The 18,361-nt window shown below is 40.7% G+C and overlaps 1 protein-coding gene across 6 annotated transcripts in view; it reads right to left on the bottom strand.

Annotated features, from left to right (window-relative positions):
* Positions 1-18,361, bottom strand: part of LOC117883355 (integrator complex subunit 6-like) — a 63,647-nt gene that overhangs the window by 25,042 nt on the left and 20,244 nt on the right. For 4 of the 6 annotated variants that reach the window (XR_004647239.1, XR_004647240.1, XR_004647241.1 and 1 more), the window contains exons 3-9: positions 13,706-13,855; positions 12,301-12,390; positions 11,718-11,901; positions 10,758-10,886; positions 7,509-7,672; positions 5,966-6,118; positions 3,802-3,934 (exon numbers count right to left, since the gene is read on the bottom strand). Coding sequence is in view for 3 of the 6 variants with exons in the window: in XM_034782601.1 (XP_034638492.1) it covers positions 3,802-3,934; positions 5,966-6,118; positions 7,509-7,672; positions 10,758-10,886; positions 11,718-11,901; positions 12,301-12,390; positions 13,706-13,855 (1,003 nt within the window). In the remaining 3 variants the exon portion in view is untranslated. Of the gene's footprint in view, positions 1-3,541; positions 3,623-3,801; positions 3,935-5,965; positions 6,119-7,508; positions 7,673-10,757; positions 10,887-11,717; positions 11,902-12,300; positions 12,391-13,705; positions 13,856-18,361 lie in introns of all 6 variants that reach the window. The other 2 variants (XM_034782602.1, XM_034782603.1) reach the window with 2 other exon arrangements.

Genomic DNA, 18,361 nt, shown 5'->3' with positions numbered 1-18,361 from the left:
TATGTTGGAGGGCCAGCACATCCCTCGGCCCGCGCCGCTTCCCGCAGCCCCCATTGGCCTGGAGCGTCGAACCGCGGCCAGTGGGATCCGCGATCGGCCAAACCTGCAGACGTGGCAGGTAAACAAACCGGCCCGGCCCACCAGGGGCTTTCTGTGAACAAGTGGCGCACCGGCTTTGAGAACCATTGCTTTAATTTATGCAGTAGAGGCTCGTGATTTTACATCCAAAAGTCATGGCATGCCCATCCCCACAGACGGTCCAATCAAGGGCACTGTTTATGTAAGTATGGAATAATCCATCATAGAGTACTCCCTATTCCCACTAGTGTAAAAGCAGTATTTGGCTCTGTGATACTATGCCAGAACAGTTCATTTAGCTCACAGGGGAAGAAAGGGGCAGCTTTTGGATTTTCAAATATAAATATCACCTCTTGCAATCGCTCAAGAAGTCTGTGGGAGCATCATTTGTGCTGGTCCAAGTCACAGGCTCTCCACAGAAAACCTACACTTTTCAAACTGCTCAGTTTCCAGTGTGTGTAAGCACCATCATGGGGGTTGAATTGATTTCCTTTTGGCATATTTTATTATCTGCTATTTCTCCATCACCTCCAATGACTCTTCAGAAGAATATCCACGGCCCTGTTCTCTCATCAAAGCTTGCCCTCCACATTAGTGCCTCGGTGACTAGAATCAGCCAGGAAAGAGTTGTGTAAATTGCTCAGCCAAGCTAACTCCCTAGATTTCATCAATATACTTGATCTTTGCTGTGTTCCAATTTTAAATCCCTGGTTTCATTTATGCTTTATGGCTTTGGCTTTTCAATTAGCTTGCTCTTCTGCAGACACGGGACGAGATCTGTAAGTGCAATGGTCTTGATGATTCCATTAATGGTGTTGTTTCTTTGTTAGGAGAAGACATTTAGAAACTGGTGTAAGAAATTACCAAGAGAAACAGTTGCTAAGCATAGGTCAGTCATCGGATTAAAATTCTGATGGATCAGAAAACATGACAATTCCATCCCTGGGCCCAATACATGTAATATCATGGTACACCAGAGATCTATCGAGGAGCAGAAGTACCTTCAGAGGCAGATTTTTGTATTTTATTGCCAGGAGAAACTTGGAGAAGCAACAGACAAGGATTGCGCTTGCTATTCTGGTGTTCTTCTGGTCTTCAGAGTGGACAGCCTGCCAAGTTAGAACACCATGATTCTCTGGCATTCAGTACAAGCAGGAGGTAGAGTATGCATGTGCCAGATGCACTAGTACATCCCACACGGTCACTCTTTGGCTTTGTAAGCGCAAGGGCATCCTCTTCTGAACTACAGACCAGAGTTTTGTCAGCCAGACACCAATACTATTAACTTGCTCAGATCAAGACCATCACAATGGACTGTTTGGCTCCACTCTCCCAGGAATGGCCACACCTCTCAATTGCACGCAGTGGTTCCCTGCAAAGCTTCAGATTCCTGAGTCCATGTCTTAAAATTGAGACAAACATTCCTTGCCATGAATAAGCCCCTATATTGCCTATCGTCAGGTGCAACTGAAGCATGCACACGCTAAGCTGGGGGCCAGATACAGAATCCACATTTCTGCTCCTGAGGAAGCAAATAAAGGTAAGTTGTCACGTCTCTAGCTGTGGTATGATTTTACATCTTCTAGTCACTGGTCCCAGCAATTCACTTCACCAACTTGGCAAAATCTTCCATTTTCTTTAGTGTTCTCAACACTGGTATTCACAGGCTTCCTCATGCAATACTTGTTCCAGGATGTCAAATTAAAGCCTTCCCTTACCCACCAATGGAACAGTGGGAATAAACGAATGAAAGAAAGAATGGTCTTGTAACCAACTAGCAACACTTAAAACACACAAGGTCTTGAAAACTTCTTGACAGACCGGGGGGGGGGGGGGGGGGGGGGGGGGGGGAAATAAATTAGATAGGGTGGTTCAGATAAAGTTTATCTTCTTGTACTATACAACTTTTCCCCCCACGGTCATGGAAAAAAGGGGAGGGGGAAAAGTTTATCTGCATTCCACTCAGAGCATCAATGTTTGTCTCATTCCCCAGATGCAGAGCTCTTCCAATAGAATGGTGGACACAGGAAACATTAAAATAGCTCTTAGAGCAACAAGACAAGTCATGGGTGACGAAAGTTACTCACTCTTCCTTCTCCCCTGTAGAACATCAAACCCCTGCTGATCAGAAAAAGGAAAGACTGGTTTATGCAATCAAACCAGTCTTCTTGCTCTTTTTTTAAATACAAAAAACCCACATATGAAAGAGGTCAAGTATCTTTAGAAGGGTCTTTGGAAATATTTAAGAGTGTACTGTCAGTTGGTTAAGTACTTGGCAATTTCTCCCATTGATCGGAGGATATAAATTCAGCAAAAAAGCTTTCGTTTTAGGTTCATGCAGAACTGTCACTGGACCTAATTTCGCCAAGCCTCCCATTCCATGGATGGAAGTGTTCAAAACAGTGATAAGAAACAGCTCAAGATACATGCACTGGATGTGTCATCACTGTAGCTCCATGGTAAACATCCTGTTTATGACTCATGCATTTGAAAAGCCCTGCCCCGTCATTTAAAACAGCACCATGCAGTTTAATTTTACAGACAAGGTACACCACGTGCTTGAGGTAGTGAGCAGCAGAACAGCACTGCACATGTTGCAGCGGCACCTCTTACATTCCTGTTTTCCACGTAAAATGGGAAGACTTCACCTCTGAAAATAGGGTGGGGGAAGAAGTGGCAGATCAAGATGACTACACCAAATTTATTTGTATCCACCAATGGCCTCTGCTGGACTAGCAGATCTGCAATAGAAGTGGCAGTTCATCTGATTTGGTAGCAACCAGCTCCCAGAAAGCAGGCACTTTTAGACTGAACGCCAAGTCTTAGGCATTGGAATCATTATCAGGCTGACATACAAGCCATGAGTTCATGTTTTCAACTAAGAGAAGTGCTGATTTGCTGGTGGATTATGGTGAGGTGAGAAGGTGTATTAAGAATATAAACATTCTTGCACCTTTTTCTTGCCAGAATAATGTACGTGACTGTTCCATATAATACGAGAAATAATGTTTTAAAGTTCAATATGTCCTTATCCTAAATCTTCACTGTTATTTTGTATAATTTTTAAAACACACTGGCTCTATAAATAAAAGAAATAATAGCACCCGCGAAGCAATTCCCTCTGCCATTAGCATTTTGCCATGGGAACCAAAGTCTTTACACTGTAGCTATTACAGGGCCTATTCATGCACCACTTCTCTCGTATCATCTCGCCTGTGGAAAGCAAGCTCATCATGAAAGTGAAACATTTGGTCCTCGAGGGGAAATGCTGGCTGCTTCGTTGCTCTACACCTGCTTGCTGGTTGCTACTCTCAATTGCAGTAGTTGACTTCTCTCTCCCCAACACCCCTAAAAAGGCCTGCACCTGACCTTCCAGCCACAAGTAGGATGCCACAAGAGCAACTGCAAAAAAATGGAGATACCACATCCTACATGAGGGAAAAGAATGGAGGTTGAAGCTTACTCCAGGTTAAGGAAGAGGCTACGTGTCTAGGAGGTGAACAGCATCAAACATGCACTGGAAGCAGGTAGCTCTCCTCCTCTGCTGGAGAGAAAAAAAAAAAGGAGAGGGGGTATGAAAATCCTCTCCTCCCAAGTTATAGTTAAGAGTTTGCAACATTCTATACTCTCTGATCTCCATTATTTTAACCGATAAATTTAGGCAGCACATTAGCCATCCTTATTTTTATGCTGTTACGCTGTCCGATGTACTGTATTACCTACCTAGCAGAGGAAGTAAAGCAGGATAGTTGTAAGGCATCACAAAGAGGTTTACACAGGTTAAAGTAGTGCTTGCTTTTAAATACCCAAATGGATGGCCAAGTTCACTGTATTTTCCACTGTTACTCACAAATACCTGATAAAGAACATAAGAAACATTGTTATATTTACAACAAAACATTCTAAAAAGTTGCACATTTATCAGAATAAGTGCCATCTGATTGTTTACTCTTTTTAAAGAGGAGAAGGGGAAAGCTGTAGAAAATTGCCGAGTTTGATTTTACCTGTATACATAAAACTGGACATGCACTTAGGCCTGGTCTACACTGGGGGGGGGGGGAGGGGGGGAAGAGAGAAGAGAGAGAGAGAGAGAAGGTGAAATCGATCTAAGTTACGCAACTTGAGCTACGTGAATAACATAGCTGAAGTTGATGTACTTAGATCCACTTACCGCGGCGTCTTCACCGTGGTAAGTCAATGGCTGATGCTCCCCCGTCAACTCCGTCTGTGCCTCTCGCCCTGGTGGAGTACCGGAATCGACGGGAGAGCGCTCAGTGGTCCATTTATTGCGTCTAGACGCGATAAATTGACCCCCGCTGGATCGATTGCTATCCGTTGATTCAGCCAGTAATGTAGACAAGCCCTTAGACTTGTAAATTATATACACATCAGAGATGCAAAGATACTTAGTCATTTAGTCCATCCCGTCAGGGTGGGATTGCTCTCCAGAGCATATTTTCTAGTGATTTGTTGACACTATATTTAATGGCTCTCAAGGGAAGTGATGGATGCTCCATTGTCGGACACTGTTTAACAGGCTATACCTGATCTCTGTTGCAAGTAGATTTTTCTAATAATTTGATTTATAAAGTTATCTCCCTAAAACATATGCACAATTGAGAACAAGCCTGATTTTTCATTCTTCAATACATTGACACACACACTCTCAAACTAAGGAGATATTGCCAATTTGTAAACATGGAAGTTAAACACAGCATTAATCCTCAGAAGACTGATTATTAAGAAATGCACTTCTTTAAATTTGGAGGATGCCAATATTCTAGAGGTTAAACTTGTAACGATGGAGTGGAGTACTAAGTTCGAGAAACAGACAAACACGAACTGGGACAAGAAAAGCTGTTTAAATAAACTAGAGAGATTAATTCACAACATTTGTCAGGGGGACCAAGGGACAGATAAGATATCCAAGCATGTTTTAAAGCCATTATTTGGAATTCACTGGATTGTAAATTGACTGCATTCCCTCACTTTTTTTCTAGGCAACAGTGTGATTTGTTTTATTGTTGGTTACACTTCCAAATTACCGTTACCATTTATTTGTAAGTTAGGAGATGTTAACATCTCTTTGCACTTCCATGCGGTTTCCAAATTCTTTCTGGATTCTTTCTCGGTAATAAAATGATCCCAAAAATCCACACTCCTGAGTGATGTAGTTATACCAGCCTAAGATCCTAGTATAGACAGTGCTATGTCGATGGGAGGGCTACTGCATCTCGGGGAGACGGAGCAGCACGCTGATGGGAACGGTTCTCCCGTTGGCGTAGGTAGCCTCTTCACTAAGTAGCACAGCTGCACCCAGGCAGTTGTGCCGCTGCAGCACTGCAAGTGTAGACAAGCCCTAAATGTAGCCCAGGCCTAAGTGACTTGCCCCAGGCCACGCAGAAGAAGCCTGTGACAAAGCCAGGAATAGCACCAAGGCTTCCACAGGACCAATCCAGAGCGTTAAGCATGTGGTGTGAATTGGATGGGAGAAGTTAAAACCGCTACTTACCATACAGTACATTAGAATTTATGTCACTTAAATAACATCTAAGAGTTCTAATAGAAATCAATAATCTCTTCCTTTTCCAACACGCAAATGGCAAGTTGCATTTCATCTGAGTGTGGAACCTGGGGGACACATTTGCCACTGAAATGCTATGACTTCAAAACAGAACTAAACGAATTGATGAAGTCTGAAGTAGCATCACCTTTTCAAAGGCTTGAAAAATCTAGTCAGAATTGAGGAGATCAGCATCTTTACATATTTCCTCAACTCAGCAGAACAGTGTAACATCAGACATACCTCTTGCAGGTTTACACAGATTAACGTAGCACTGCCTGGGGATTCCCATTAAATTTATAATCATCAAATAAAGGCAAATACCTGCCAGCAGGCATGGGGAGACTTTCGTTCCAAGATGTACTGCGTTAAGGGCGAAGGTTCAAGTTCATATTTGTCAAAAGGAAGCTTGTCTATTACCATTGGCTCACAATCTACACAGGAGAACCTCACAACAGGATGAGCTGTGCGTGGCGGCTAAGAGGAGGAAGAAAAGATTCATGACTTAGAGTCCACCAACTGCCTGATGTTAAAGATAATCAGGTTAATTCTTTAATGCCAGTACCTGCCACCCAGAATTTTACTTTTTTCTTTTATTTAATACAGCTCCAATTTAAGGTGATATTTTAAGAGAGTGTTCCACTTTTGATACTACATTCTTTTAAATAAATCAAGTCAAGCTGTATTACTAAACACAGATGAATAAAATCATTCAGTAAACAAACAGTTGACCTGCAGTAATGCAACCCCTCCCATACACACCCTTTATTCCCCACTAGCCTTCAACACTTAAAAAATAAACAAGTTAATCATCGAGTTTTGACAATAGCAGAAGGTTAAGTTCCTACCATGTGATCCAGATGAATCAAGATAATGGACTATTAACAAAATCATTCACACATTATTGAACAACACTGGCACACAATTCCCTCCTAACCCACAAGGGGGGAAAATGTAGTTAATATTAAAAAATTTTAAATGTTTCAAGTCCTAAATCCCGGTCAATCCACAAAGCGCACAAATACACGATTTAAAGAAAATTTGAAGTTTTTCTCTCGCCTGCTGTTCACAGAAATCCGTGTTTGAGAGCGTAGCCACTTGGCCAATACGATTGCTCAAAATGTTCCCTAGTGAGTGATTCCTCCCCGCCAGGAAAAACTAGCACCTTGAGCAAATAGCACAAGTGCAGAAACATAACGTGCCCACTTAGAAGTGATATAGCTATGAAAAAAAGGCTGCTAGGTCAAGCCAATAACCAACAAAATGACTGAATGTTTCAGAAAAGAGCAAGCACATGCTGCATGTTCCCACGATTATCTAGAGGATGCAATTATTTGCTTCCTTCCCAACCACAACTTTCCCTGCTAGGAAGAGAAGAATCATATCCATGGAATGCTGCTATGTACCAGGAAGAGTGATTCCACAAGAAGGAACATCAAAAATGCACATCTTCTAACCTCCCTTGTTGAGATAGTTTAAGACTCCATGGCTCTATTTTCTAGCCCCATTTTTTTAACTCTTTCAATAATTTAGTTCAAAGTATAATTTTGACTCAATATTTTGAAAACTTCATTTCCACTGTCACAAAATGTAAAGATATTGAATTAAAGCCTGATTGTTGCACTATTTCAGAACTAGTTTATTGAATGGAAAATTTATTGCAATAAACTTTCCAAATCCAGAAGTGATGTGAAATGCAATTTCTAGACTTGTCTTCACCAATCAGCATCACGGAGAGTCAATTCATTTTGTAGTGAAAGCCAGACCATAAGCAAGCCTGGGGTAAGAGACTAATTTACTGTTCATTTAAGAGCTCTCTATCAGATCAGGAGATGTGGAATCCTTTTCTTTAGTTCGTTTTACTTACCAGAGTTGGTGAATTCTGATCAGGCCAAAATGACTCTGGAATTGGCCAATGCCCAACAGGAACACCAGTTTTAGGGTTAGGTCGTACATAAATGAGTTTATGACAACTATGCCACGGTTGAGAAGCAAATGAATTGATGGGCCTGGATGAATCAACAAGTCCATCTAAAATTTAAACAAAGCAAAAAAAAATAAAATGAAAAATAAAAAGCTACATGGCATGCATTTGTTTCCCAGGAAGTTCTATTAACAACCAATGTCCCATTCCATTTGTTTCAAAGACACCAATTGTGTGTGCTGAACACCTACATCAGCATCTAAAATGGCATAATTTAAAGTCACTTTAAGAACGTTTGCCCACATTCTACAGTCCTGCTCCAGTCACACAGCAATTCAACTAAGTGCACCACTGCTTGCACAGCAGACTACACAAAATGAAGTTTATTAAGTACTGGCTTTAAAAATGGTACAATATACAAGTCTAGAATCACTAACACTGTCCCGGCATCAAAAACAGATCACTGACATTTTATAGTCTCACTGAAAGTGATACAGTGTACAGGAAATAGTGTTAGTATTAGTTGAAATTAAATGGGAAAAATTCTCCAGGGAAAGACAAAATTTTTAGAGGTGTAAAATGTACCCTATTGGCAATAGATTCAGTCTTCATTTTCAGCAGTCTGTTAAGTTCCTAATGCCCTATTAGTAAGTCATTTCACTCCTCCCTCCTCCTCCACAGAAATGCAAGTTTAAGGGTTTTGTATCAGTTAACGCATTATGTCCTATTACCTCACATACATTCCCCCATTTTTTTTTTTTTATTAAAACTGAAACAGTTCAAATAAACTCAGATTATTTCACAAAACCTAGATGTGGTTTTGGAACATGGCTCAACAAGGTACAGGTGCGTTGCTAAGCTTACCAGTCTAGTTACCAGCATTTGTCATAGGTATATGCTTTTGATTTGCTTTGCTTCAGAAATGGTTGACTGGTATTACAGAACATGCCATTCTGTTACAGATCAATTCATTTCTCCATTTTTTGTAGCATGCAGTACAACAATTTGAAGAGCACTAACACTGCTACATTTCCCCACCCCAGAAACTTCTGCTGCTCTTGGTTTAGGATTGAATTTATTTGCTTCCTTGACGCATGCCAAGTCTGAGCTCTCTCGACACTTTTGTGCTATGCTGATATGTACACTCTACTATTTTATAGCTTTGGATAAAAGAAAAAAAAAAAAAAAAACCCCAAACAATCAAGTACATTCAGTTGCTTTTCCATAGAAGAGCAACCTTGCGACTCCAGTGTCCAGACCAGCAGATGTCAGGGTCTTTGCTTAGTGCCAACTTGGACTGCACAGGATGCTGGGGGTAAGTCTAAAACATTCTCCCAAGTAGATGAAAAGGCGTTATGAGGAAAGCAGGCAGGCAAACAGGAGAGAAAGGCAGGGGGGGAGAAAAGGTGGCTCAGAATGAAAGTAAGGGTGATAGATGATCATGGTAGAATGTCTAAAGGACCCCCCAAAAGCAATACACACACTTGATTTTTTTCATTCTACTTGCATACTCTAAGTGTCTTCAAGTTTGCTTTTAAGTGTATGATTTTCTGTGTATGTAAGTTGTTTAGGAAGACACTTTCCCTCCATGCCAAGGGATCAGTTCTCTCTTCTTAATTTTACGTGTCGAGTTCTGCAAGTCTGAACAAATTGCCCCATGATCAACAAATGTATTTTTTCCCACACTCTCTCTCCTGTCCTGGCACATAATTTTTCACTTGCAGTTAGGAAAGAAAAGTTTTGATCTATCACAGGGTGATCAGTTTCAAGCAGCACAATGCCAAAAACGTTAAAAAACAGACACCTTTACAGTGTATCAATTTAAAACCACATCTGAAGTTTGTTCTTTTTTTAAAGTCCACTGTAGCACCTAAAAATGAATAGAATTACATTCTTTTCCCCCATTCATTTTGTGCATTTGACAGCACATGTATACAGTCAGTTTTACTGTTTCCCCCATATATAGACAGTTTCCTCTGTTTCTGAGGTTCACCCTACCGAACATGGGGAGAGAGACGCAAATTACTAGATTTCAAAGAGGCAGTATCTCCAAGACTGATTAAATTCTGTTGCTGTAAGAATCCTTAATGGTGATCCACGGTGGTAATCTTCAAGAACTGTAAATCTAACAGGTGTCTTTTGCAATTGCTTTCAAAGGCCTTGTCTACAGGAGGTAAAACAAAGGTGTATTTTTCACATATGCAACATATGTTAAAATGCACCTTCCTTCCAGCACAGAAACAGCCTGAGAGCACCAAGGGTTTGTCAACACCAGACATTTTGACCTCAAGTTCACTGACTGGCAATTAACTCTAACTCGTTCATGTGTTTCAAAAGGTTAGCATGTACACTGCCAAACATTAGCTTCAGGATACTTGTTGCTCTTTACCCTAGGCTGAGCTCAAGGGTAAAGCAAAATGGGTGTGTGTGTGTGTGTGTGTGGGGGGGGGGAGCGGAAGGGGAGGAGGAAGTAAATCCACATTAGCCTTTACAAATGTGCTGAAGACCTCAAGTTACTTGAAGGTGACTTAACTCTGGTAAAGTCTAGTGAAGACACGCCCAAATAAAATTCACACACAGCTCAAATTTTTTTTAAAAAAAGAAGAAGTTCTTACAATAGATTTTGAGGTATTTAAAAACAACAATATTGTCACCCTATACTGCTTTGAAAATATACATAGCATTCACAAGACTGGTGTGAATAATGCATCCAGGATGCTTTCCAATTATTTCAACACAGTACAGTTATTAATGCCTCTACTACTTACTTCTGTTGATGAGAGACAAAAGCTTTCAAGCTTGTTGTATGTGGTACCAAGCTCTTCTTCAGCTCTGTGTGGCTCATAAACTTGTCTCTCTCACCAACAGATGTTGGTCAAGTAAAAGATATTACCTCACCCACCTTGTCTCACTAGTATCCTGGGACTGACCGTTAAAACTACACTGCAACCACTACTTAAAACAGGAATAAGTAGAAATGTTGGACATTTTCTGTCTTTTTAGCTGTGGTTCCTTAGTCAACAAAATAGCAAGCAATAAAGGCATTTCATTCCTAAGACAAGATAGTTTAAGGAAAAATCTCAGATACCATACACATCAAGGATCTACACTGAGCTTACAATGCAACAAAACAAAAACACTTGTACATAGATTACAGCTACAGAGATGAAAATGAATAGTTAGTTACTGTACCTTCTCCAATGGGAGCTGGGTCTGGTCCTGATTTTTCAAAGTTAATAACAACACCACTCTGAACTTTTTGAACTAGAGATTCTAAACACTGGTTCAACATTCTTTGTGTCCGCACACAATAGGAGCGACCTATAAGTAAAAGAAGAGCAATGCAGTTAAAGTCTGAAAATAAGTCACAGCAAACCTTAATTGTATAAGTAAGGGAGGATACTATTTATTATAAAAATAAAAGTTATATTATATGTCAAGGCTCTTTCAACTTTACGTGGAATCACCACGGCAGAGTTGCTGCTTTAGTGACAAACTCAAATCATCAACAGACATAGCACAATACTTCCACAGTGCAAACAATACAGACTGTGAAAGCCAAGTTGGTCTCTTCCATCCTGTGCACTGTCACCAACAACATAGGCTTTGCAGGCCAAAAAAGCCTTCAGTGACAATAGTGCAGACCCATTGGAGGCAGTGGGTTTGCACAGCTCAATGCTGTTGATGATCCTTCTGTTCATTCTTGTGTAATTCACTCCTTTTAGCTGTGCTAGCACCAGAGGGTTAATGAAGTAAACAGTTATTAAAGGAAGCAGGTTTTACTGAATACATAAGGAATAGACCTGATGAGTGAGATGGTTTCATTTTTAGTCACTTTTCAAAGAAGATGACCAGCCTTTTATAAAGAAAGGGGAAGGGATTACAAAGTAATGTGAAAAAAAGTGAAAAGCTGTCAGATTTAAGAGAGCCAGTATTTTTTAATTTTAAAATACTCTTGCAAGGTAGAAACCCAGATACAGCAGTGCTATGCTAACATGTTGAACTGGCCAGGATAAAGTCAGTATCCAAGGTGAGAAAAATTAGATGCAAAATTACTTTTCTCCCTCCATCCCCCAAGAGCATCCCATTAAGACAACTTAGAGAGTAAGACAAATTCCACATTGAAACCAAAGCAAAACAACATCCAACTACCTCCTGTCACTTCACACATCTGTGTGATTGCAGATTCATCTGTGGGTACGCTCCCGAGTTGCTCTGGTTCAACAGAAGAAGCTCCTGGCAAACGCAGCACTAAGGCAAACAGCCTTTGATCCCAACGAAATGGTTCTTTGGTTAGTTCACTTCCAGGTAGAGGAGAATTCAAAGGAAGATGAAGCTAATAAAGAAAGATTTGAAGAAAGCTTTAAGGGATCAGATGGTCATTTGAAGACATGTACCCAAACTAATCATCAAAATAATGGATAAACTGAAGGACCAGTTTTCTTCTCTATTAATCAGTGCTCTCAAACTGTAGTCTGAGCTCCCAGTGGCTATGGAACTAAACAGTGGGGCATTGGGAGAGAAACTGGTCCACCTTTCTTAAAAAGTGGTCTGCAGAATGAAGCTGAATTACCACCAATATAAATCTAATTCATAATTCTTTTAGCACACTGCCAAGATGCAAGTTTACAGATTTTAAAGCTGAAATACTTTTAACTGTTAACAAGACTCCGCAAAGAAAGTTAGTGTTCTCCTGTAGCCGTTTTAAAAAGTAAAACAAATACAAAAGTCTTACCTCCTCTTGAACACCAGCACTATGTGTCAATTTGTTTCCATCTGTGATGGTAATTAAAATAGATGGCTCTAAAAAGAACGGGTTCCTCCCCTAGAGAAAGAATAAAAACATGTAAAACAGTAACAAATAATATTTAATTCCATACTTCAGTTAAACTTGTATTGCTCTGTAAATGTACTCATCAATTTACAGCACATAAAACACGGTATCTGCCTTTAAGAACTTAAAATGCCAAACAATCTTATAAAAGCTTGAGATGGTGTTAAATCTGTGGACATGTAGAATTCCACAACTGACACAATACTGCACATCAAAGCCACTCAGAACTTCAGACTGACCACAAGTGTAGAACTCAGACCTCCGGGCCATAAAGTCACAGTTTCCTATCACTTAAGCAAAAGGTGAGTGTTAGGAGTAGACCCCCATGACACTACATAACAGCGGTACATCTATATTCTAGCTGGCTCTCCTTGCAGGAGAAAATAAAAACATCAGTATACTGTCAAATACATTCAGGACACTTAACAGTGGGGAAAATTAAACATCTTTCAAACTGGGCTTTTTTTTTTTTTAAAAAAACAGATGATTACATAGTTCATTAAAATATCATACTGAGAAGGCAAACATAAGAGAGTTTGAAATAGTTAGTTGATAAATGCCTACAATTTTAAGATTCCAGGTATACATGCATGCACACACAATATGGACTGGACATAAATAAACACAACATCTTTCCACGTGGCTTCGTGTGTGATATGAGAACTAGAGTTTTAAAAATTAAATCTATACTTATATAATCTATTTGTAGTTTATGAAGATTGATAGTACATAACAAAAGAACTAGGGGTCAACCTATAAAATGAATAGGCAACAGGTTTAAAACAAACAAAAGGAAGTACTTCTTCACACAATGCACAGTCAACCTGTGGAACTCCTTGCCAGAGGATGTTGTGAAGGCCACACCTATAACAGGATTCAAAAAATAACTATATTCGTTCATGGAGAATAGGCCCATCAATGGCTATTAGCCAGGACGGTTAAGGATGCAATCCCATGCTCTGAACGGCCCTAGCTTCTGTTTGCCAGAAGCTGGGTGTGGACGACAGGGGATAGATCACTCAATGATTACCTGTTCTGTTCATTCCCTCTGAAGCATCTGGCATTGATTACTGTGGGCAGACAGAATACTGGGCTAGATGGGCCATTGTTCTGACCCAGTATGGTCATTCTTATGTTCTTATTAAAAAGAACCTGACCATTTTACTATAACCAGTTCAAAGCAGCCCCCTCATTTTACTCATACTCCATCAACCCCCCTGCTCCAGATATTTAACAATATCCACAAAGCAGCAATTGTTATAAAGAGTGTTTGATACAATGTGAAGAAAGAACAAACATTTGTTACCTGTCCATAATTGTCTATTCCAGATACTAATCTATTGAGATTTAACAAGTCAAACGAGGATCTGAGAGCCTGCCCAAGGGTAGTCAATCCTGAAGCTTGCAGGTTTTTCAGTTCATTCATGAATGTTGCATGATTTTCCTTCCATCCAGCCTGTTATGTAGTAATATAGAGAGAGACAAGACAGTTTATTGGTCATTTTTAGTAGTGATCCGGCAAACATCAATTGCAGGGTATGATTATCACCTTTCATCTCAGAGGCAGATTACATTTCTCATTAGCAGGTAGATGCTGTTGTGCTTGTATGATGCATACATTTGAAACAAACAAACAAACAAAAAATCAGAGGAGCCACACACGTATCTTCCCACATAACTGCAATGTGTACAGAACACGAAGTACACAGTAGGAGACTGACAAGCTACACACAGTATTAAGTTTTTGAAACAATGACTATGTCTATTTAGCTCTTTTTATGAAAGATGCAGCAAAGCGCAAGTGACTAATGGAACTATTTGGGTACTTCCATGAGAATGAGAACATTTGATTTTAAAAATGTGTCCAATGAATGGCATTTAGAAATCAAACATGAATACCTAAGGCATGGTGGTGAATGAAGGAGCTGCAGGGACAGCACGAGCTACTCTTGTGGTGCTCTGCAACTCCGCCCCGAATCAGCCTTACCCAGAAAAACATGCAATACGTGCTCAAGGGCTAGGCCTAATAGCCAGCGAAAGATACCAGTGCCACCACATTCTTGCTCCCAGTTCAGTGCCCACCCCCGCCCTAGAACTAGAAAGACGTCAGACAGCTGCGTACCATTAATTGAAGACTTTTCAAAACTGTATAATCAGCCAACTTAGAGAAGTTTCACAAATGTGACTCACTATATTTCTCACTTTTCTTGTACTTCCTTTCCCTCCTGGCTTCACTCCATTTACGTTCATATACAGATCATGCCTCTTTTATGCTTTCCTCAACTCCCTTCCTCCACACCCATATTATATATTTGTAAAAAACACACTTTTCTCCTACCCCGGTTTCTCTGCATCCTACCTCGTAATTCTAACTCTTCTTTCTTCTGCCACTTCTTCCTTGCTGCTGGAAACTGGCTCAGATTCCTACCAGGTTGTTGCCCAGAACCCTTCGGTCTCTTTAGCAGACAGACACTTACTAGTTGAAGACTGATAGTTGCATGGTCCCAATCCCTGCCCCACTGCTGGAAGGGAGAAGGGACATTCTGTCTTGTCCTCTGCATCCCAGAGACTCCTGACTGCTGCAATGGGGAGTACAGAACATCTCTCCAATATTTACAGTTCACTCCCTCAGCTACCTGGCTGCTGCAAGGAGACAGGTGTGTGCATGTGCAAGTGTTATTCCACCCCTTACCCCCAAGCCTCAGTTTTGAGTCCTCTACACTGAATAGTGCCAATCCCTGCCTTTGCTGCTGCTCAGAACTTACCTGAGCAGCAGCAGAGTAAAACTAACTCAATTCTTGTTAGTTTCGCTAATGCCCACCTAACAGAGCGCTGGGCCTTGGAAGGCATGCTTGTGTCCCATTGCACCTGTTACTGCCCTTTGAAACGCCAAGCTGTGTTGTAGGCCATATGCCTGCTTCTAGTCATGTGTTCTTCAGGAATTTGCACAGAAGGCTTCCGGTCACTTTAGGCAGGGGCGTACCTGAAGGGGGTGGGAAATCTCTGAAGTTATTAGAGGAGGCCAGAGTGGGAGATAACTGCAAGTGCTGACTGTGGCAGGAAGACTCAGCTGAAGAGGACTGTAAAGCTCTGGGAAATCTTGGTGATAAGGACTAAGGCAAGAAATAGTTAAAATCTTAAATGAAACTTAACACTGAAGTCCTGGCCATCTACCCTCTTTCAGCAAAGTAGGTGCCTTACTCCAACAAGGGCATTTACACTCTCTCTTAAGTAAGTCCTTACTGCAGGTTCAATGAAATATTCTTCCTGCTGCTTTCAATGAAATGATGTCTAGTTTGGATATCTGTTTGTAGAGCACTTTGGAGAAAAGAGCAAATGTTTTTATAAGCAGTTACCATGTTCTCAGATCCTTATCTGTTCTATCTTCAGCCACAACAGGAAGAGTAAAGAATTAAGTTTCTTCCTTAGCTTTAAATGCAAGATCTATTTAGATGAAAGATGCTATATGTAAATTTTAAAAAGTCACTAATTTCTTTAGAGAAGTGGCTCTGAACCAGGGATACGTATACCACTGAGGGACAGAGATCTTCCGGGGGTACATCAACTCCTCTAGATATTAGCCTAGTTTTACGACGGGCAACATGAAGAGCACTAGCAAAGTCAGTACAAACTAAAATTTCATACAATGACTTGTTTATACGGCTCTATATACTATATTAGTGTTTCTCAACCTGGGGGTGGGGTGGGGGGGGTCGCAATTTATTTTACAATTATAGATAAAGTAATTAAAAATGAGAAAGTAAGCAATTTTTCAGTAATATTGTGCTAGAACACCTTTGTACTTTTTTGTCTGATTTTGTAAGCAAGTTTGTAAGTGAAGTGAAACTTGTGGTATGCAAGACACATCAGTCTCCTGAAAGGGGTACAGTAATAGGAAAAGTTTGAAAACTACTGCTTTAGAGTAGTTCTATGTTGCATCGGAGTGAGTGAGTTATATTATTAAAACTATGTCCTGCATGTTGTGTAAGTTATTTTTAAAGAGGTGACAGCATACATGGCCCTAAATGAATGGACATATATTCAGGACAAGGAGAATTATCTTAAAATCCAAATAAAAACATTATTCCAGACCCCTATTGGGAAAATGGGGTGAAGGAAATGGAAGGAATCTAGATTACTCAGGAGATTATACTGAGAACAATTCTTTATTTCTATTTAGCCAGCAATTTGAATCCAGGTCAGCTTGGTAGTATCCAAGAATTGATCTCATAAAATGGCTATTTGATTGGCCTATATGAAACGAGTTAGACTTCCATCCAGTTGTCCACACCACGGCTAAAGCCCCGAGTCTCAAAGAGGGTTAGAATTGAACAGAGAAAGAGCCTTAGCTACTGTGGCATGGTTAACAGTAGTTCTCCAGAACAGAAACTGTAGCACATTAGCAGGCCAACACCAGGAAGCTTACCAGCCTGTGAGATACCCCTTCTGCAGAGAAAAGTTATCCGCAGGAGTCAGCCTCACACTGTGCACAAGTGTCAGCTTTCATTTTAAAACCAAATTTAAAAACCCACATGTAGTGGAAGGTGTTTGGTCTTGCATTCATATGGCTTCTTTTCTGAGATAAAACAGAAGCCACGTGAAGTTGGGGCATACAAAAGTCTGATTAGTTTGGGTTGTTTTTGTTTGTTTGTTTTTAAAGAGATAGAAGCCTAAAAAAAACAAACCTCACTTGTTTTACCCCTTAAATATATATTTAAAAAATTGTTTTAAAAAAATGAAGTTTGGGACTCCTCCCCCACCCCAAAAACAAGCTGCTGTTATGAAACAGATTCTCCCCCTCCCGAATATGCCAGGCACTGCAGCCTGGGGGAGTCTCTGAAACTTGCATCACTGATTTTGGTAACAAACATCCCTGCCCCTCAACTCTACCCAGCCACCCTCCACATTACGTGTTCCATGGTCTATTATTGGACAGATGCATTGACAAACTTGTAGATTGGGGGGGGGGGGTCTTAAAAAAAAGGCAGCCAGAGCTAGGTACCAGAGCTCTTGAAAGAAGCAGTTTTTGGCACAGAGCTGACTGCAACTGAGATTTCATCCTTTCAGGCTGAAGACAGACTCATTTCTAGACTGCAGGGCCTCCCAAAGGTGTTTATCTTCTGAGGCAAGATACGTGTTGCAAATGATCTTAAAAAGTGTCAGGTAAACTCCCCAACAGATATTATTATCCCACCTGCTGTTCTTTGAAGCAGAAATCTCCAGTGGCAAGACACTTGATTGTGTGCTTTAAAATGCTAGATTAGAAGCCCTATGAGTGGGGCAGGGTCTATGCATCTTCTCTAATCTCTTCAAACGAAGGTTGTTTTTTGAGTGGTAGGACAGCAAAAAGCTCAGAGAAAGACCAAGGCTAAGAGCTTTCAGACCTATTCTGAACTCCTTGGTATCTTGAGAGCCATCATTCAGTGTCCCAGAAGTGGAGGGAGAGTATGGACTGGGTACAGGTTCCCAACCTCAACAATGCAGACAGCCCTCCTCCATTCCAAGATCTGCCCCACGGATATTTCAAGATAGTCTAATAACCAGCTAGAAGAATCCCCATCTTTCAAAATCCCTCATTTTGTTGCCTCTAAACAGGTTTTTTCACCCTGAATCTTCGCAGTGGGTTTTTTTGGGCCAGCTCCAGTTCTTTTGACTTAACTGAACAATTACAAAGGACCTCTGAATCCTCCTAACTATTTAGTACAACTGCTAAACGTCATTTGGTAGGAGCGCCTGCCAAATGAGCTACATTTCTTGGTAGTAAACCAGGTCCCAGCCCCAACTCAAGACGTGTTTTCTGAAGAATGGTGTTATACGTGGAAGGGGTTCCTGATCTCCTTTAACATATAGATTGGGAAAGCGACAGAATACACACTTATGGAAGCATAATTCTTTCATGTCTTAACTTTCAAATGATCTTGAGTGCATACCTGGATTTCCTCCAGTATACTAACTGAATGTC

Source organism: Trachemys scripta, chromosome 9 (genome assembly GCF_013100865.1).
Source record: "Trachemys scripta elegans isolate TJP31775 chromosome 9, CAS_Tse_1.0, whole genome shotgun sequence".
Lineage (NCBI taxonomy): Eukaryota > Metazoa > Chordata > Testudines > Emydidae > Trachemys > Trachemys scripta.
Note: the sequence above shows the minus strand (reverse complement) of the source record. Positions and strands in the feature narration are given on the sequence as shown.